Source organism: Thermobia domestica, chromosome 9 (genome assembly GCF_964235325.1).
Source record: "Thermobia domestica chromosome 9, izTheDome1.hap1.1, whole genome shotgun sequence".
NCBI lineage: Eukaryota > Metazoa > Arthropoda > Insecta > Zygentoma > Lepismatidae > Thermobia > Thermobia domestica.
The window spans coordinates 246,116,482-246,139,097 of record NC_137462.1 but is presented as its reverse complement, the minus strand read 5'-3'; the positions used below and the strand labels follow the sequence as shown (position 1 = coordinate 246,139,097).

Here is a 22,616-nt window from a genome sequence, read left to right as displayed (position 1 = left end):
TTCTTTACCAAATCATAAAATTTCCTAACATTTTTAACTGCGAATTTGGGTGCGAATTAGGCCGAATTTTCATCCATGCGATACAAACGCACTTCGCTTGCGATTCGGTAGCGTCTAAAACCGACCACAGACATTTTTGGTGTTGAATTTTGATGTTTGATAGAACAAAATTTTCCAATCTGTACTTACATTTGCACAGTTTTAAAAAATCGTAATCCAAAAGCTAAATTTCGTAACTTTCATTACCATTTTCTGATTTCGTGACTTTTTCGTGACCCATAGACACCCTGTGTGTACATGCCACCATCTGTTGTTTGTGCATCTTTTCAGATCTAACGTGTCTGATAATTAAATTAACAGTTGCTGGTGATAGTCGGAAACATTATTGTTTCACGTTGCGGTGGTGTACTCTTGGACACATTGTGGTATTTTAGCAGTGATGTCTCGGAGTTGGTGGTTCTTCGCTTTAAACCAGACGTTTTATTCTTCGAAGGTGGATGTATTATGATGGATTGCTCCATGAAATCCCTTATCAGACAATGTGAAACTTTTGTAATTCCCTTATATATATAATTTGGCTATAGCTATAGCCTACGGAAAGTACTCCTATGTAGCCTTCCCAAAACGAATGTCCTTTTGGAGGCGTGATGATCTCAGATACTTTAACTCTCAGCTAGATTCGAGATAACTGCTCCAAGTGCGACGCGTACGGTATGTTCTGGCACAAATGCAGCGAATCTGGTTGCACCTACAGTTTACTGCCATAAGGATGAAACGAACTTTTGTATACCCGAAAAAATGTTATTTTTTGTTTGACTTGTGATGTCTGTTTGTTCACAGTATTCGAGCAAATCAGCAAGTTGATTCCCTTCAAGAGCAGATAAGAATGATTTCATTAGAGAGAGATAATCTTCAAAGGAAGCTTTCTGAATCAGAAGACCAGGTCCAGCATCATGCAGTTGCTTTAAAAAATTTACAAATTGTATTGGAGCAATTTCAGAAAGGTAAGATAAGTCGTTATAGTGGAAATCCTTAATTAATAATTAGCACTAAATATGGAAAGGTAAACGTTTTTATTCTGTGTGCAATGTTTAGTTATGGCTTCGGGGGAAAAAAAAAATCTTTATACTTCATTGTTATTATCATACGTACGTATTATTTCGTAGTCAAATGTATAATTATATTTTCATACTCACCGCTCTTGTATCTCTGCAATCAACAACAGCGTTTTGAACCTACATAAGGCTCTTCAGGTTTAGAAGGAATAAATGAAAAAATGAGGAGAAAAAAAAAAAAAAAAAAAGGAACTAACTAAAATTAAAAGGAAAACCTGCTTGGATCCGTCCCACTCGTAGGTAGTTTATCATTTGTAGATTTCTCCGGACATTTCGTTCTTAAGTTAGAGGAATATAAAGATTGGGAGGAACGAAGAGGTTCAAAACGTTGTTGCTGGTACATAAATGGTAAATGTATGGACTAGTATATACACTTATTTGATAATAACAATTCAGTTTTTTATTATGTCATATTAAAAGTAGAGTTGGAAGGAAACTTTTTTAAAATGGGCATGAAATAGTTGTAGAAGTCTATATTATTGTAACAAAAAAAATATTGGCCGATTTCATTACTGTGAATTTTGGTACTAGAGAGAACCATTATAATACATTATCACAGATAGTAATACTGAATTGAGGAAAATAAATGTAGAATAAGCAACTAAAAAATCATTAGTCAACTTCTTAAAACTTGTGAACAAAAGAATTTCAATAGCAACCTTACTTGTATATTATGGATACACTTTGAAAGTTATTTTTACAATGTAAATTTCATTTGGAAAATTTGGAGTAACGAAGTTCAGGTAATTGTATGGTTACAATCACAGTTTACTGCCATGTATTGAAGTATCACAATAAATGAACTTAATAAAGTGTATTCCCATAAATCTGTCCTAAGCAGTCTTGCTTTAGTTTATTATTTTATGATGAAGCACGTCTTGATAATTGTGTTAAATTGCCAAGTATCATATTATTACCTAGGTGAAACAAAAATACGTTTATCATGTGTATGAAACCTTGCCTATTACAAAGGAAATGTGCAGAATTAAACAACACGTTTTTAAATATGATCATTTATAGTTGTATTACCCATTCAAACAAACGTTTATTTTAGGCAAGGATGGAGAAATTGGTATTGCCGTTGAGAAATTGAAACAACATTTATTAGCAGAACAAGAGAAAAGTAGGTGTCTACTGGCAGAGGTAAACTCATTGAAGGTATGAATCATTGAATAATTTTCTTCTTTTATTGTCAACGACAAGGAAAGCTTTAACACTTTAACTTGTAAATGTTTAATAAGCATGAGTTTTTTAAAGTCATACAAGTAAGGATCTTAAAATGTATTAAAAAAAGCATGTACTAAGAATTTAAGGAAATAGTAACAAAAAAAGACTCAAAAATATAAACTAATGTCGTAACTAGTTGATACACTATATTGCTTTTACAGTAGAATCTTTTAAAAGTATTTTTAAGGCCGTTATTCGCGATACTTTAGTTAAATTCAAGAAATTTATGTTGTAATTTAGTCCAATGATAAGTTGAATCAGTATAAGCAATGGATAATCGACGTGGTTTTCAATTGTTAAACTTAATTTTATTGTTGTCAACAGGGGTAAAAGTGAGGGGAAACGCGGGAGGATGCCGTTACTCCATCTCCGAAAAAATATCTATGGCGTCCCTTCACTTCATAAAAAAATTACAATGGGCTAAGATGGGCACTGAGGACGGCGTCACATCATGCGTCCCCCTACCTTTTCAGATCCACTTTATCCCTGGTTGTCAAGAGTTTATTTTTACATCAACGGCGTACTTCCGATAATTAACTGTCAATAACAAATTAAAGAATATATCGAGAGAGTCAGGGTATTATTTTCTGATGTTGATTGAATTTATTTTTGAGTGAAATGTCTCTGAAGGGAGGACAGTCTGCATCCTTTCAGTTGACTGAACTGTTGTTTCATGAACGAAAATACAGTGTAAAACAGGGAAAGCGTGCGGCATCAGTTAGTAGTTGACTGTCCTTTATACTCACCGTCTTGAATTATCAATAAAGCGTGTTTTGTCGAAAAGTGTTTATTTAAAACTACGTTGAGTATGATTATTGTTTATCAATCCAATTTGAACATATAGTTTTTTTTTTTTTTTTTTTTTTTTTTAATTTTAATTTTAATTTTAAACATACAATTGATTACTTTGACAGTGCTCATTGTGTACAAATTCGTAATATTGATGGGTAGACGAAGATGAGGGAAGACACCACACTTCCTAAAGTTTTCCAATTTATATGAACTTTTTTTTTTCTGTGGCTCCTTCCAGTTTCGACTAGATAATTTTGCTTATGAGTTTCAATAATTTCTATACAGTATCTGAATAAAACAAAAAATGTATATTGATTTACCTGAGGTCAGTTATTAATATAATCCCACCATATTTCTCTTCGGTATCGTTATTGATTCTCTAGTTAAAAAGTTATACTTTGTGTATAATATTGCTTGCGTAATTTGTCATGTTATTCAAGGCACAATTGCAAGGGGCACAGGAAGGATTGAGCGCCGCGTCTCGTCTCAGCGAGCAGCTAGATAAGAAATCGGCAATTATTTCTAATTTGAAGGAAGAAGGTAAGTACGATGCTCTTATTGTTGTGTACGTATCAGTTTTTTCGGTTAATTCTAATGTGTGAATTTAAAAAGTAATATGAATTTTTCAGTGTTCATGTACAATTCCTATTTGGTACACTGTATGGCATGCTTCAGTTGCGGAAAATATTAAGTTAGTGATATCGTAAACGAATTCCTTTTATCCTGTAAAACGAATTTAGTAAGCGAACTAATCTTCGTTCAAAGCGCTTGGCCAAAGTTGACTGGTGATCGAATTACTGTGATCCTCTTGCACTTTATTCAATGACAAGACAGTGTTTTTAAATGGGGTGAATCTTTCACTTTTCAATACACATGATTTAAGTGACATTTCAACAGCATTTGTAGCTTAAATAAATAAATAAATAAATAATGTGTATTTTATACTTATTTGTGGCAGGTTGCAACGAAAAAGTTCTCACAGCACCACTACTCTGTCTGTCCGAAGATAAAGATCACACAAAATCTGGATGGGTCATGGTGGTAGAGTGCTCAACTGTGATGCAAGGAGTCCGTTGTTCGATCTCATGCCACATGAGTTATAGTAGATAGCACGGCATCCGGGGGTTTTCTCGGGATTCTCTAGTTTTCTCTCACATTCTCATTCCATCAGTTCTTTCGTACTTATTTACTTCCAATAATCATCGTGTCTTCTTTAGCCCATCCTAGTACACGAAATTATTATTTTAACTATCTAGACATTCACAGACAGTCTATAAAAAGTTGGATGATGAATGTTGGCTGTTATGTGACACTATACGATAGAAAGTCGGTATTAAACATGATTCGCTGTCTTATTTGAAAGCTGTTGTCCACGTGCAGTCTGCATTCTCTAGAATTTCTCTGTGCAAGAGAAATGTTGAAACCATCAGACAGTTTGTATCAAAAGCAATTTACAGGTCAGATTTATAAAGTATGTAGTAAAAATGTGGCTTTGTTGTGCTTTTCTTAGAAATTTTTCACTCCCTTCTTGTAATACACACAATAAATAAAGACATTCAAGAAGTCCATTTTGACGCTTTAGAAAATCTCCTCTGCTTGTTCGGGGATGTTGCTTATCTGTAGTTACGAATCTGATCCCATGTATAGATGTTCAAATAAAAGTCAAATCAAATACTTCATATACTGAGTGTGTATGAGACTCGCACTGTAGACGCCTAATATTCATTCAGTTATATTAGCATTCATTAGACGATCTTCATTAATCTGTTTAGTAAGTTACGAAGTATGTTGAAACCTTAATTATCTAGTGAATCGTGCTCCACATTGTTTAAACTAGTACAGAAGAATAATAAACAAGTATTGTACTAGAATTTATGTGTTGATGTATTTTGCTTCTTCATTACCTTCATGTTTATTTATCTTATTATTTTTCTTTTTTAAAGTATTAAAAATAATGTTTGAGAATGGATGCATGCAGAGTTCAGGGATGAAGTATTTGTGGTTGAGATATAAATTTCAAGGGAGTATAGGACTAAGTGCTTCGAGCAGAAATTAATTAGTTCTCTATGCTTTAATATTTTAGCAAATGATTACAATTTTAGAAGAAAAGATGTTGAATGAGTCATTTATATTTTAAGTGTGTATGTAATTTTTAGATTTTTTAGTATCGAAAATACGTTGCTGCCAAAATAAACTTGAATTTATTAGAAGAAAAATTATTTTCTGTTCTGTGTTAATTATTCATTGTATTTGATACTAAGTAGTGACGAGTATAATGGAAATAAATTTAACATTGATGTCTGTAACGTAATTTCTGTAACTTAATTTCTATACACAATATTATCAGTTACACTAGCAGTTTCACGGAACAAATATGAATACTCATACGGAGTAAAGGGTTAACAATGGCCGCATGTTAGACAGCATCCTCTGTTTAAAAATAAAATTACATGTTGTTTCGATGGGGTAATTTCCAAACACAATGAAATACCATCAAGTTCTAGAATTTGAATTACCGTAACTTATCACTGAAGTGAACGGCGTAAATAATATAATATAAAACATGCATTAAAACAATTAAATGAGACAGTGTCTCATAAAGTAGTAGCTTTATCTAAAAGTTTTGCATGTAGCAGTTAAAACTGGCTCTTAAGTGTGATTTTTTCATTCACTTTGCTCGTTAATAGCTTTTCTATGGATTATTAGATTTGAACATAGTTTCTGCAGCTTACGGTAGAAATATATGTAGAGGGTGATTGTCTTCAGTCGCACAAGCATTTATTATTACAAAAGTACCAATAATAGAAGGAGAGTTTTTTTTTTTTTTTCGTCCGTTTGCCTCGTCCTTAGCCCCTATGGAAAGATTCAATTTAAAACGAAGGTGTCAATGGGGAAAAAGGGGAACAAGTTTTCCTAAGCCATTAACACCATCAAATTTTATGACTGAGTCTGTTTCGTTGTGCAGCTTTTTAGGCTTACCGGAACTATTAGTTTCTGATATACATGGGTACAATTAGTTTACAACAGTACGCATCTTCAGAGCATTTTTTAACTCGCTTTAGGCTGTATGAGACATGTATATGTACGTATATATATACTAATTTTGGGGGATTTTCCGCACTAAGTCAAGAACAATCGCTTTCTTCGAGGGAAGAATACAGACTGAAAATATTTGAAAATCAAATCCTAAATCGAGTATTCGGATCCATATGGACGAGAATGGGGAATGGCGGAAACTTCGTAACGAAGAATGCATAATTTACCTAATGTTATTAGGATCATAAAGTGTAGGAGATTCTGGCGAGTAGGTAGGCAGGTTATGTAGCCAGAATGGAAGAAACTAGAAACGCCTTCAAAATTCTGACTGGGAACTCAACCGGAAAATTACCATTAGGATGTGGTTAATATTAACGTGTACTAGCTTTAATTGCCATCTGGAAAGAATTGATGTAATTACTTGATGGATTCGAGAACCAATAGTATGGTCCACAATTCGTCTACAATATTACCACATTGTCGAATTTTCGTTGGCCGTAAAGTCTCAAGGAGATCCCGGAGGGTAATATGATCATGTATCATTTTCGCTTCATTTTGACGTGTGGAGTAGTTTTTTTCGTGATCTGTGGGCAACATTTTTAGAACACCCGTTATATATATATATATATATAGTTGGATAGATAACATAAAAAGGAGTATGCACTTCTTGATTCAACTATACAAAATACGTAAAACTTAAATTAAAAAAGAGTAAATCTGAGCAAAGGAAACGTTTTACTGCTGTGTGTCAGTTTCAGCAGGGAATGGTATACAGGGTGTTACAAAAATTTGTCTCAATAATTTGGGAATTGATTCCTCACATCAAAAGAAGACAAAAAGTTCATATGGACCTGTGGTCGGAAGTGCATAGTTTCCTAGTTATAAGGCACCGAAAACGTGAAAAAATAAACTGTAAAGGTCCAGAGTTCCATTTCTATAGAACTGATCGTAGTCTGATCAAGATATCACTGAGGAACGAGTATGTGAACTGTTCAAATATCCATCTTTCAGAACCTCCGGTACTTGCACAGTTATTTTTAGAGAAACTGTTTGGGAGTACTTAATCACTCTCCACTTACCGATCTAAAAATTCGTGTGCAAGTGCTGGAGCATTCTTAAACATGCATATTTCTGTACAGATACAGATACAATAATACAGATTGCCTTATTTAGATTTTAGTTTTTGTTTAAGTATATATGCGTGATACCAAAACTAGAATGAGCAACATTCAGACAAAAAAGTGTATAAATTGCACAGTTTTTAAGGATGTGTGTGGACAGAGTAAAGCATTCATCGTATAAATGATTATAAATGGAATCAGAGACGTAGAGTCTAGTCTTTCTACACTGCAAAATTTCACTTTATTTTATTTTATTTTATTTATTTTTTTAAATTTAGAAAAAAATGAATTAGTAAATCTTAGATATGTAACAAGAAAAGCAAACTTAGAGATTTAAGAAAGGAATCTGAAGAGTTCGACTTGATAGGCATCAACTTCTGTAGAAGGCGACTTGAAAGATGTGGTCTTACAAAAAATGCGCTCATATAAACTGCTATTTTAATGAACAGGGATATTCGGTTGTATATTACTAAAGTTCATTTTACATCAGTATCCCACTCAGGTCCTCCTGTAAGGAATGGCAACCCTGACAAATATCGGGGAGGGGGAGGCCTTTGGGGAACCTGTGAATTTTTTAAAGTTTTTTTTTTTTTTTTTTTCATTCAGTTGTAGTATTTTCAAGTTTGAAATTCTCGACATTGACAGTATAATCATAACTTTTCTAAAGATTAAATGAAATGTTTTGAATATATCGATTTAATGACATTCTGAACAATTTTTGGTACAAGAATAAAGTTTAGTCCATTGATGATATAGGAATTTTGCGACTTTTGAGGTATTTGACTTTTTTCATAAAAACGTAATTGAAAAAGTAAGGGCCGTGAGATTTGTCTGGGAGGTCATGAAATGTATAGGTGGTCCTAACGCCACATCATATAAAAGTATTTTAATTGAAGGCATAGAATGGATTTCGGGTAGATATCCGTATTTGAGTTTGATTATTTAGCACTAAATTTATTTTCTAAAATTAGCTAGTGCATGTATCGGGTAGGAATTATATTGGGTGAACTAATTTTAGTAAATTTCCTTTATAATTAAGCATATTGTGTAATAATAGGGTGTATAGTTGTATTGTATATAGCGTTTTAATAATAGTAATAATATATACTAGATTTTAGTTTCTTAGGTATGTTTTATTAATACTATAATACAACTGTATTTAGGCATGACTTTCAAAAGTGCATTGTATAAAGGTGTTTAGTTTTTATTTTTTTCTCCATTGAGGCTATTTGAATTGCATGTGGATTATGAGAGCCTGTTTAGCTGATTTATTTTGAGGCAGATAAGTCTGGCTGAAGGTCAAATATCAGCTGGTAATTCTGGGGAACTTATTCACAACCCAGGTTGCATGCTGATATTAGTCTTTTTGTCAGCATTTCTGCTTGAGAGAGAGCAAGTTCAGACCTACTTTGCCTGAGCATGTTCAGAGCTTTTCATACCCAAAGAAGAACACTTAAGCATGTCGAGTATTTGTATACAGGTATGTTCTAAGGTTTTTTTTTCTATTAATTTTTTTATTTATGTATTTTATTATCCTTAAACCTTTTTGGTGCTTTTTACAAAATAGACTCCACAAAAATTCAACTCGATTTTAAAATTAAGATACTTCACCATACTTTTCCCACTTTTGATTTTTAGGGATAACGGCAAAACTATTAACAGTATCAAAAATTTAGAAAGTAAGTCTTTCAGTATCTACAAAATATTATCAGATAAATGAACAGATATTTCTAGACCTTCTTTTACAGCCCAGAAATCTTAAGTGCGTAGATGACGTCATAATTATCGGGCTATCAAATTTCTGTGTTATAAAATCTGAAAGCAAGTATTAGTTTATTTATCGTATAAGTAAGCTGAGAGCTACTTTGCTTGAGCATGTTCAGAGCTTTTTTCTTACCCAAAGAAGGCGTGCTTTTCAAAATTGTTGCGTTGTTCATTAATACTATTATATTGCATCAGATGATGACGTGAGAATATAGTGAAGAGTCTTAATTCTTAAATTGTAAATATTTATGTATAAACGTACAGATTTCTGTAGAAGATTGACTTTTAAATAGTGGGACTAACACTAAATTGAAAGACGCCTGTAAAAATACGCAGAGTTAATAAAGATGAAGAAGTACCTTTACAAATAGTTAAATCCATCTTACGAATCTTGCAAGGGCGAATGTACTCCCATTAGAACTGCACAAGAAGATAAAGCACTACCGCAGTCAGTACTTAATTGGTATACCCTTTCTTGCAAAACGATATTCAGTTTCACTCAGATGCCCCAATATTATTAACAACGAAAAGATAAAACTAGATATTAAACAGAATTGAATAAATGGGATATAGTATTGTTCACAAAATAACTAAATCCAAAGATCTGAAATAACAATTCCCAATATCTTTGTTAGATGTATAAAGACTTGTAAGTAAAACACAATATACATACAAAGAAGATGCATATAACAGCATTCTATATCCATCGTCCGACTTGAACGAAATTTACACCGCAATGTCAGCTAGAAGGTTTCAGCACACTGCTTACCCTAGAGGGCATGAAGTTAGTAGTTTAAGGGTCGTCGGAGAACATGATAAGTGTAGTGTTATGGAATACAGTATGAGTCTCCAATATAAACGCCCTCAGTGCAATTAATCGACTACGAGTGTGGCTTCATAGTGAGATTACGAGACCAGATAGTCATTTCGTAGAATTGATTCTCGTATTAGTCATAGCATATGGTCCATCAGTGTTGTCCCCGATATGATGCAACTTGTTCCCATAACAGACTGCTCACTAATGCTTTCGGGGTGCACCGGGAAGCATCTGCACAGCATGATTGTTTGGGCCACCTTAACTGACAATATTGCGACCGTCACTGTAGGCAAAGGTACTGTAAAGCCGTACTTCAGCGCACAAAAACTAAACAATCGATTATTGAGGCAGGTCTGCGTTCCTGCATTTCTTTCGACACATGACACATGGGTTATCTCCGAGATCGTCTTCGATAGAAGCGGGAAAGATTACACTGGCGAGGGGAGCATTGAGTAGTAAGGATCATTTTTATTTCTTTTTCAGACACAGGGACAGCCGTGCGCGTATCCATAGACGAGCGTGTGTTCCCACACGCCGCTGTATGGTCTTCATTCAGGGAAGTACGAAGTCGTGCGTTGTATACTGTTGACGTCAATATTCTCTACTCACTTTATCTGGTTACTTTGCAAACCTGCATTTCCCGTATTAAAACACCTCTGCATACCATCTCAACATGGCCTGTGTAGTATACGGCTTCTACCATGGCCTTTGGCGTGGGAGACCCGGATTTGATTCCCGGCGGGAGCTCATGTGGTTCGGATTGCACGTTAATCCGTAGGTCCACGTCTCATACAGTCTCGCTGCTGAAAGGGACGTTAAACTCAAAATCATACGGCTTCTACCCTGACCTACTAGGTTTCGGGACCTAAGCTGTATCAAGCAGTGTTGAACATGGGACAGTGCCTGACTTAACGCCAGCCGAGCTTCGGTAACAACCAGCGTCCAGCTGCGTCAAGATCTATAGCGATTTCATTATCTGTACGACAACGACTTGTCCGAAAGCTGCTTATGTGGCCGGTCGGAGTAGCTACATGTTTTAGTAAGGCGCATATTGTATGGTTTTGAACAACTGTATGATGTATTCCAAGATGTTCCATTGGTACCATATTGAAGTTACTAACGCATCTCATCGCTTTTGGCTCATACCAACTTCGGTAGGTTATTTTATACATGTCATTAAAAGAATGTATCCACTGATACTCCTTCTTTTGACGTGGAATGTAATCGAAAACTACGGAAATTGGGGCATTCTTTGCGAAGTTATTTTCAACAAATTAACAACATAGATGGTTCCCATATACTTTTACTGACGACGGTACAAAGCTTCATTCTTCATAGTGGTAAATTCAATCCAAATTAAACCAAAAATGTCATTATTCAAATTTTTTGCCTAAAGAAAATTCTGTGGTACAGAATATATATCAGTAGTTACACATATTACATGTTTAAAATGTCATTTAAATATTCTTTTTGGTACGAATTAATTGAAAATTTGAGTTTATTCTTAAATAGGTAAAACATAGTGTATTTCCTAGAACACCTGCAGTCAGTGAATTCAGATTTAGGGTATGTTTTCCGTTATGAGACTATAGTGTCATGTAACTAGATTGTGTAACTGTAAAAGTCAGGAAAATGTTGTAAAACTGAGTGAAATTGGCAGATTTTCTCTAAATTATATTTTTACTATTATTTATTTATTTATTTATTTGTATTCATTTTAATTCACAAAACAAAAATCATGGAGCCTGAAAGTAGTACTTTGACTTGAGATATTAGTCGTAAAACTACCTGAACCACCTAGTGACATTCAAAGAAGTTGGATGGATGTATTAAATTTTAAAGTTATCTACCTTACTTTAAGCATTAGTAACCCCGCGCTTTTCGTAAACGGTGTCCTATAGGAAGAACTTTTTCGTGCAAGGTTGTGTTTTTCCACGTTTACATTGGATGTTTGTGCATAACCGGTCGTCTTGCTCCTTTTGGAAATGCATCATAATCAATGACAATTATCGTCTGCATTTTCTTATTCTTTGTGCTTTCGTGATCCAGTACTTTCACCTGCACCATATTATATTGACAACAGGTGCGCAAGAACTTGAGTTAAATGATATCCATTTCGTAAATGGTACCTCACAGGAAAGTAGCTTCTTTTCCATACCTTTTCATTGATGTATCAGGTAACATACGTTGGCATTTAAAACCTCTTGCTCCCAGGTCTTATAAGGGCCACTGTGAGGCAAGCTGAATATCCAGTTGGATGTGCCTTCAGATATTTTCTCATCACACTGTTTGTTAATTCTTTTATATCTCCAGCTTTTGTAATTTATGAGCACTGGATGTTTTATGTACTGTACCTTCTATAAGTGGAACTTTCTCTCTAAACTTGGTGATAATTGAAGTCCGTCAACAAAGTTATATTCAAATTCTTTTAATATACCCTAGATAACCTTTGATTTTGTTGCCAAAAGTGGACAGCTCAAGCAGTCGACATTCTGAGAAATTAAGATTTGTTTTGTGAATTAAGTGGAATCTACTGTAGATGATCTTAATTTACTTCTATTCATTTATTTAGTGCCTAATAAGTATTAGAAGCAAATTTCAATTGATAATATATAGGAGAAAATATAACTTCTATACTTAATGCTGCTTGTAAAAAATTTTTCTTACCTAGGATGGCAATCTTACTTTTGTTTATCACTCACTAGAAGGTAATATTAATTTTGTTTATAAACAATTGCACTACAGCAATAACTGTTGACCGATATTAGAAAGCATTGGGAGAGGTTAGTTGAAAATGCAAGTCGGTTTTGTTTTTCATGAAGAAATGTGAACATTGAAAAAGCTAAATGTTAAAAGTTAAATATTACATATGTATGCTTAGGTTGATACGAATCTCGTGTGTTAAGAAATAGATTCGAGGTAGATTTCAAGAAGACTAATACAAGTAGTATTTGTTCACACTGGAAGTCGTCCCAGTAGTAATTGAAAAAGCAATTTTGTCAGTCATAGTGTCACAATAGAAGCATTAGTTAACATAAAAATTAAACGGATAGAAAGCAAGAATTACGCCATAGGGACGAAACAAGAATACTACAAATCTCGGTTACATCATTAGCATTATGAGGTGCAGGGGAAAGGGGGGGGGGATGAAATTCGTAACAAGTTCAAAGTTGGTTGTGAAAATTGTTTAAGATGGGGAACATAATGCAGGTAAACTAACTCTGTTGCTGTTGCTTACAAATTTTGTGTTAGTGAGAATAAATTTACGTATTTCATGCACACAGCACATTAGGGTACCGTGTCGTACACTAACACACACACACAGAGAGAGAGAAACAGAGAAGTGTTTCAGGTTTTTTATTATTATTATTATTATTTTTTTAACTAATATTTTAGTTGATAAGATACACTATGAGACATTTTCTCGAAATTATGGGAAATGTTTTACTTGATGGAACAGTTCCAGATCTTTTGATTTTTAATTACATAGAAATTTAGGTAATAATCTGTCCAAGAAGCGCTCGGGTTTCTGACGTACACCCTTTTCTTAATGTCCACTAAAGAAATTTGATGGATGTCAGAGTTTAGTATCAATATGTTCGAAATTCGTCAGAAATATTATATTTTTTGTAGAATTTTATGGTGCAGAATTAAGTTCTGTTCGCCAATACATCAATTTGTAGTAATTTGTACAAAATATCAGTAAATCATTAAAATTTACAGCAAACAATTATAAAACCTAAAAGATGAAACAATATGTGAAATTCTTGGAATTGTTATAACTTCGCAAGGAAATAATAAAAAGAATTTTTTGTAGAAACTTATGTTTTGTGTAGTAGTCCATGATGTAGAGGAGGTGTTTCTATGATAAGACAGTTAACCAAAGTAGTTCTGATGTTGATGAATGTTATAGTCATTTTCAGTTTCGATACAGTAGTTAATGTACTGAGTTGTAAATTATTTTCAATAAGTGAATTCATTGACAGTAAATATGATAGTGATTTTATTTCGTATATATATATATTGTAATTATAGAATTTCCTTGTAATATTAAAATCCTGTAAATAAATGGCCGATGTGTATAAATTATTTAATATACAATTATAATGCATGGACTATTGGTAGCCCATAGTGCAGTGTTGTTAAAACTTAGTGACTGGTGATGCTTGTGTAATCTCATGTGGTAACTGTGAGTTGAAGTTGTAACTCAGATTGCCATGTGGGGTTTCACAGGTGGCAACCTGGTTCATCTTTATTTACTAACAGTATCCTTCTCCTACCATGTTTTAGTTATTATTATTATTTGTATTTTGCTAGTGGAAATAATAATTTATATTTTTATTTTGTATCTTACATTGAATTATATTTTATGCATGTGAACCTTTAGAATAATTTTACTTCATGGAATTATTTTAACAGCAGCTTTTGAAGGTTTGTATATGGAAATGCATGTAAAAGATTGATGTTGCATACCTTTTGGCAGTTCGCTGATGCATGAGCAGTGTGCATGCTGCCCTTAAGAACCTAGTGGTCAAAGTGTGAGTATTACATCAGGTACTGGTAAGATTTCGACAATCAGTACTTGAGTTATGCTCATATTTTGGTTGCGTTGTATCATCTTGCCCTACTTCTGTTTTTGCCTGATGGAACATTGGAACTTGAAGGCTGCAGGAAGGCGGTACCATACAAGTTACCTCAATGCATGAAAAAGGTGCTCTTTGTTTTATACAGGTAGTATATATGGTGTGGTTAACTAATATATATATGCATACATATTATGCACGTATAATACTTTTTTCCTGTTCGTTTTTCAGTGAATAAACTAAACGAAGAACTTAGACATGTTGATGAAAAAGTACATTCTGCAAATTTAAATGTGGAAGGAAAAGTGGATAAGTGAGTATAAACTTTTATATATTTTAATCAGCTGTAAGTAAATTAAGAAGTCAATATTCACTAAAGGATTTCCTCTGTAACACAAAACTAGCTTTTGACAGAGTGCCACAGAAGAGTATAAATGCAGACCTGTATTAAAGTATTTAGACTGGTGGTGTACGTGTTGTGATGTTAAGTGTGAAATAAATCTTAAAATAAGAGATTAATTTCAGGAGGCTTCATCACCGATATAAGTCTGAGTAGGTAGAGCGTTTTTATCTAGGCTTCAATGTAGCAAATAAGTGACGCTTTTGATAAGGTTCCTCCTATAGGTAAGAATACACTGCTTCTCAAACATATAATTTATTAACGTGATATTGCTTGTAGCTAATGCATGTTTCTTTTACGAGATGGTACTATTTAATTGAATTAATTGAAAGGTGTTCGAGTTTCAATAATTATATTATTATGATAATTGCTCCCCACAACACAAAATGATGTAGTTTTCATTTATTTTTCAGTAATGCTAGGGTAACCGTTTATTTTTTTATTTATTTGTATACCCTTTTGAAGCTTTTATATATATATATGTGTGTGTGTGTGTGTTGCAACTTTATTTTTTAGAAGCTCGTTTAACAGATACCTCTTTTCGTCAGTCGAATTTCCATCTAACATATCCTGATTGTAAAATGAAGTAATGGACTGTGATGATGATGATGATGATGATTATTATTATTATTATTATTATTATTTATTTATTTATTTATTTATTTTTCCCATCTCACAAATGCTTAGTATCCCCGTCGTTTGTCGTGCTATACAAATCTATTCAAATCACTTACAGCTCAGGGATTATTTTTCACTCACTTAGAGATCAAGGTAACTGTGACTGTGGCAGTTGTGATCAGATGTTGCAGATCCTAGAAGTCGTGCGGAGCCCACAAGAAAATCACATGTGGAAGTAAAATTAGATTACATCTATCATTTTTAACCATTTACGTGTTTATCTATATCTTCCTGTGAAAATAAACCATTATATTTGTGTTCACGGATTTTTGAACCGATGTATTAGGGCAAAATGGGAAATAAATTCAAAATGATATAACATAAATTAAGGTAACTTAATACGTCACGCACACGATTACACTTTAATGCTCATCTGCAATCTTGATTCTGGTCGCATTCTTTTTTTAACAAGTTAGTTCCTTGGTGTGAAAATTAGACTGCTAAACACACAATCTTTCAGCACGCTGTATTAAACTTCTGAAGCTATAATACCATCCAAAAGTGGTGAATATATGACTTCCGTTATTACAGTTCATTTAGGGTAATATAATAACACAGTAAGAAAGAAAAAAAACAAGCAAGACAACTATAGTCTACTAATTCATACAGAAAAGGTCTGGAATGCTTCTTTTCTTGGTTAATGCATCTTCTCGAAAAGTTTGAACTGATGTTTGAACATAAACCTTCATCTTCAAGATTGAACCAAGCTCTGTGTCAATTTTAAATTGAGTCATTATTGTATTTTTCTCATAGTTAATTTGTTCGTGATTATTAATATCGTACAATGAAATTAAATCATAATTATATCGAGATTGTATTATATTTGTTGTTCAGAAAAGGAGCTTCCTCTTGAAAGGAATTTCCTATGCAATTTGGCGAAAAAATAAAAGATTGGAGCTGTTATCAAATAATACAATTCTCATCAAATATTTCATGGGAGTTATACGTGGAATTTTCATTTGTAATCCAAATTAAATTTTGATAGTAATTTCATAAATACCGGTAAGCACACAATTACTTACTTCCGATTTTAGTGTAAACTTTCTTCAAAGAAAAGATTGAACGAAATGTAATCCTTTAGTAGGTGTTATACATTTCGTGTTGAGTCTAAGGGTGAACTTTAGTTCTTACCCTTTATGTTATTTATGATTCGTTTTGATATGATTACTTTGTGTGTATGGACGAAAACACAAGTACACCAAGACTTAAATTTCTTCATTGTGTTTAGGCAGATCTTAGACACAGGAACATCTTGACAATCTTAGAAAGTCATGTATTTTACCCTGCATATCTTCATGCTGGAAGAAGTGCTTAACTCTGTCCGTAATTTTTGAAGTTAGTGGCTTCCGCTAGAATAACAACTATAAAATATCTGAAGGATCAAATCTTACTCCATGAAGTGAAATGAAAAACAAAAAATGAAATTCGATAATTTTAAGTCTTACCCTTAAATTTCCAAGAAAACATACTGACGCGTTAGCCACCACAAACTCGAGCAATCCAGGGATCCTTCGCATCAGACGTGAGTGCTCTACGTGCCCTAAGTTACAATATGATTCTGTGTTTTCTCCAATATTGAAGTGTAAAATAAAGATCGGACCAATGAGTACTTTTAAAAAGTTTACCATATTATGTAGATCTTCTAAAAAGAGTTTCACCTCTTAAAAACTCGGTCAATCGATTAGAGAACATATCGCTTGTTTCAAGAAGAAATCATGTTTTAATTTTTCTTTTAATAAATACCGATTATTTGTCGTTCAGAAATGTAACTTAGCATATTCATTCGTTTCAGGTATCTAGTAAAGAATTTAATAGTTGGCTACTTCTTAGCACCACCAAACAACCGCCATGAGGTCTTGCGGATAGTTGCAACAGTTCTAGATTTTAACCAAGAGGAGCGGGAACGGGTAGGCCTTACTGGAGCACCGGGTGGATGGTTGAAAAGCTTAATGTGGCGAGGAACGTCACAACCACCAACATTGCTTCACAGAAATCTTTCAGGATCGCCTTCTGAACAGGTAATGTATTTGAATTATGACATTAATAGGATGTTAGTTGTTTATTTATTAGTAGTAGTGGTAAAGTCCTGCAGATATAATTGAAGCGGTTTTGGATCTTGAAAAAGTAATTGCATCAGCTATGGTAAAAAATATTCCGAAATCTAGTCCTAGGATATCTAAATATCCTTATTAGTATTCCAAAAAATCTATCTCTTTATTAAAAGCTAAGAATTTTAACACATAAAGGGTACAAAATTACATCAAATTATGAAGATTATTTATTTATTTGTCAACTGCCATAAAGCCCTTAAGACTCAAGTAAAAGATGACAAACGTATTTACCACACTAAAATAAAAAATCAGTTAAATAGTAATTCTGAGAAATTTTGAATATATATAGCCAAAGGTAACAACCAAGTTTCATCTGAAATTGTTATAAATAATTCTTTGATTACTGACTATGGGTTTTTTGGCAAATTTATTTGCTGAGTACTGTACATAAATTTATCAGACATTTCCGACTACTACTAATATAGATAATTACTGGACATTACCAGAAACCTTCTGTGAGAGGAAATCACCTCTTATTACAACTAAACATGTAAGAGATGTAGAAAATCGTTAAAGATCAAATCTGCATCTGGCATAGTAGACCAGTCAATAAGAGACGATCCAGGGTCAAATAAGGAAAAAAAAAAAAAAAATGGTGGAAAACTGGAACAAATTTTATTTTCTTTATAAAAGTGTCCGGAACAACATACTAATTTTACACCCCTCTACCACCCCGGACTTGGCCACCATCTAGGAAAAGTGGAGCTAAAAATTAGGTTTTGTAAATATCTTGCATGGAATGCATTTTAGAGCAAAACATGTTATTACAAAAAATAATTACATTAAATGATCTACAAAAGATGTTCTCTTCATTTTTTCTCTAGGATGTACTGTTTAGATGCTATAGGCGTAGCTAATTACGCATTTATTTTTCAGCATCGCTTTGTAGCAGAATCTTAACGAAAATTTTGATACTATTTTGTTTTAGTGATTTTTTAAATAAAATATAAGTTATTATATTTTTCCTTCATTGCAGGTGTGACTAAGGATAAGTAATCAGGTCTATTGGATCATCTATGTTCAAGAGATCGTCAGCTAAAAGATGTTTCATCTGTAAGAGACTTCTCAGTGGGGGTGTTACGTGTATAGTAACAGAAAGGGACTGAAAACATTAGTAGATTGCAGTATTAAAGTGAAAGATGGAAAGGAATGCCAACTTAAGGAACTGAAAGGTGTTACAGTTCATAAAAAGTGTAGAAAAGTTGATACAAAAGCAAGAAGTAGCAACGCTTTGCTATAACGACGTACTTCATCACCTACGCCGATAATCCGTAGATCAGAAGTACTAAGATTTAATTTTTCAAGAATCCTGCCTATGGACAATGTAGGTCAGATTAATTTTTAAAGAAACAGTAAATAAATAAATAAATAAATAAAATTAAAAAAACGTGAGTGTACATCATGATGTCGAAATCGTTCAAATTAAAGATTCCATTATGGAAGCAGTCGACAGAAGAAATGACGACTGGGGCAAAGAAGTTGGTATTAAGATTGGCGATGTTAATGGTTTAGTTGCCGCTGAAGCCAGATACAATTCCTCACGAAAAAATTCTACAAGATTTCTTCTAGAATGAAACGCGAGGTCGTTCGAAAGATAATGTTGTTTCAGATGGTATGGCTTATACTTTCAACTACCTTGAAGCTAACCAGGAAGAGTGCCAATTTTCATTGAGTAAAATTTTTCAAGATTATAATGCACTGCTAACTGAAAGAACGATAATAACTAAACAGAAAGAAACGTACTCAGAAGATATTATATCAACAAACAAAGGATGGAAAATGCAGAACCGAAAGTTGAGAGCCGCCTCAGGCATATAATGCATACAGTCCTAACAAAGAGAGAACGTGGAGAAGATGCTTACTACCATACTTTTGACTAAAATGCACCACAAATCCTATTTGCAATGCATCCTATTTGATGAAAAGGATTTTGATCTAATTGCTGCGATTATGGCGTGAGAAATCGTTATACTTTTCCATTTTGTGGTATTCGCTTTCTTGGTTTTGAAAATAAGTGTTGAGAAGGCATTTTAATGTCCCAGGAATGAATGAATTAACTTCATTCAAAAAATTATCTGCTGATGGATACTCAACAGTTTCGTAAACCTGGGATCTGATATCTTCAGCAATTATTTGTCCGGCATGCATCCGTGAGAATTTTATGTCCTGTATCACAGAACCAAACTATAGGGTTTCTGTTTGTTGGTATAATAATATCTTCTGGGTACTTATCTTTCAGTTTAGTTCTTATTGGCTTTTTAGTTGGCAGTTTATCATAATCTTGAAAAAATTCACTCAATGAAAATTGGCACACTTTCTGGTTAGCTTCAAGGTAGTTGAAAGCATAAATCATAGTATCCAAAACAACATTATCTTCGAACGACCTCGTTTCATTCCAGAAGAAATCTTGATTTTTTTTTCTTTTTTTTTCGTGACGAATTTTATCTGACTTCAGCAATAACTAAACCATTAACATCGCCAATCTTAATACCAACTTCTTTACCCCAGTCGTCATTTCTTCTGTCGGCTGCTTCCATAATAGAATCTTGAGAGGTTTCGACATGATGTACACTCTCACACTCACTCATTTTTTTATTTCCTTTTACTCTGTTTCTTTAAAAATTAATCTGATCTACATTGTCCATAGGCAGGCTTCTTGAAAATTAAATCTTAGTACTTCTGACCTACGGATTATTGGCGTAGATGAAGAAGTACGTCGTTATAGCAAAACTTTGCTACTACTTGCTTTTGTGTAAACTTCTCTACACTTTTCATGAACCGTAACACTTTTCAGTCCCTTAACTTGACAATTCCTTTCCATCTTTCACTTTAATACTGCAGTCTACTAATGTTTTCAGTCCCTTTCTGTTACTATACACGTGACACCCTCACTGAGAAGTCTCTCACAGATGAAACATCTTTTAGCTGACGATATCTTGAACATAGATGATCCAATAGACCTGATTACTTGTCCTTAGTCACTCCTGCAATGAAGGGAAACTATATTAACTTATATTTTATTAAGAAATCACTAAAACAAAATAGTATCAAATTTTTTAAGATTTTGCTACAAAGCGATGCTAAAAAATAAATGCGTAATTAGCTACACCTATAGCATCTAAACGGTACATCCTAGAGAAAAAATGAAGAGAACATCTTTTGTAGAGAATTTAATGTTGATTATTTTTGTAATATGTTTTGCTCTAAAATGCATTCCATGCGAGATATTTACAAAAAAAAAAAAAAAAAAAAAACTAATTTTTAGCTCCATTTTTCCAAGATGGCGGCCAAATCGGAGGTGGTAGAGGGGTGTAAAATTAGTTTGTTGTTACAGACACTTTTATAAAGAAAATAAAATTTGTTCCAGCTTTCCAACATTTTTTTCCTTATTCGACCCTTATTGACTGGCCTATAGATGGAATACCTATTTCCATTATAAAAGGAGTAGCTGAAGTAATTTCATCAGTTTTAGCATCCTTATTTAATTGGAGTTTAAATGAAAATATTTATCCTGAAGCTTGGAAGGTAGTAGCCATAACACCTATACCCAAGACTAAAGGAGACAACATCAATGATTATAGACCCATTTCTGTAATGAATGTTATTCCTAAAATTTTGGAACAATAATGTTCAACCACTTTTATAGCGCTGTATGTGATCAGTTAGACATAAATCAACATGACTTCATAAATGGTAAATCGATTATTACAAATTTGGCAAGTTTTGTTCATAGTCTATTTTCATAGTCTGTTTTCTGTTCATAGTCGATCTGGTGATCATACTGATGTTATTTGCTTTGATTTTGCAAAAGCGTTTGATAAACTGCATCATTTATTAAGTAAGTTGTACAAGTACAAATTGTCAAGTCGTACAATAAAATGGCTAGATTCATATTTAAGTAATATAAAATTTAGAGTTAGGTATATTGGCTATACTTCCTCTATTTATAACGTAACATCTGGTGTACCCCAGAATTCCAATCTTGGCCCCTTGTTTTTGGTTTATATAAATGGTCTACCAGAAAAGTAAACCTGTAAATACTTGATATATGCCGATGACATTAAAATCTTTAGGGAAATCAATACTGTTCATGATCAAGTTATGTTGCAAGGTAACATTGAAATATGATTAAATGGTCAGAAAATAATTTCCTGCGTTTGAATATTGCCAAAACTCAAGGTATAACTTTTTCCAGGAAAACCAATATTTTGTTTTATAAATATATAATAGGTACCGGTAATCAAGGAATTGAATGTGGAACTTACGTTAAAGATTTAGGAATAATATTAGAAAACAAATTATTATTTCAAAAACATCTAAAGCCAGGAAAACTTAACAATGCTAAAATGGCTTTGCCGTAATTTTTCAAATATTAATACTTGTAAAAGTCTCTACACGTATAACGTGCGTTCTCTTTGGATTATGGCACGGTAATTTGGAACAGTGAAGCCAAATATTTTGTTAATGCCTTAAAGTCTATTCAGGATAACTTCCTAGCCTGGTTACGTTGGAATTTCAAAGATATGAATTTGTCTTGTATATCCGAAGAACTCCACCTATTATCTTTAACTGATAGGCGATATATATTTCGACTTAAATTTTTTCATAATATTCTTCATGGAAGTTTTTTCATTGGTGGCTTATTTTTCATAAGAACTCCTTACTGCAACACTAGAAAGTTTGTTTCTTTTGTCTCGAATGTTTCTACTCCAAAATCTTTGATTTATAAATCTATAAATATTGCAGATAAATATTACTCTGTTCTAAATATTTCCCACACTAACTGTTAAAGTTCATTCAGAATTTAAGTTTCTAAAGGAACTTTAATGTTTACTTATTTAGTTTAGTGATGTGCCATTTGATAGGTTTTCCTTAAGTGTTGTTAGTTCGTAATTTAGTTCTCTGTCGTCTTTTATTTCCTTTTATCTTTTCTTTTCTTCTAGTTTTAAGTTGTTTCCCAATACTGCACTTC

At 33.2% G+C, this 22,616-nt stretch overlaps 1 protein-coding gene across 4 annotated transcripts in view; it reads left to right on the top strand.

Annotated features, from left to right (window-relative positions):
* The window catches only part of LOC145660653 (uncharacterized), a 295,153-nt gene that overhangs the window by 264,643 nt on the left and 7,894 nt on the right, over positions 1-22,616 (top strand). For all 4 annotated transcript variants that reach the window (XM_081725966.1, XM_081725965.1, XM_081725964.1 and 1 more), the window contains 5 exons: positions 841-1,004; positions 2,170-2,273; positions 3,575-3,674; positions 14,687-14,768; positions 17,326-17,551. In XM_081725966.1, coding sequence (XP_081582092.1) covers positions 841-1,004; positions 2,170-2,273; positions 3,575-3,674; positions 14,687-14,768; positions 17,326-17,551 — 676 coding nt within the window. The remainder of the gene's footprint in view (positions 1-840; positions 1,005-2,169; positions 2,274-3,574; positions 3,675-14,686; positions 14,769-17,325; positions 17,552-22,616) is intronic.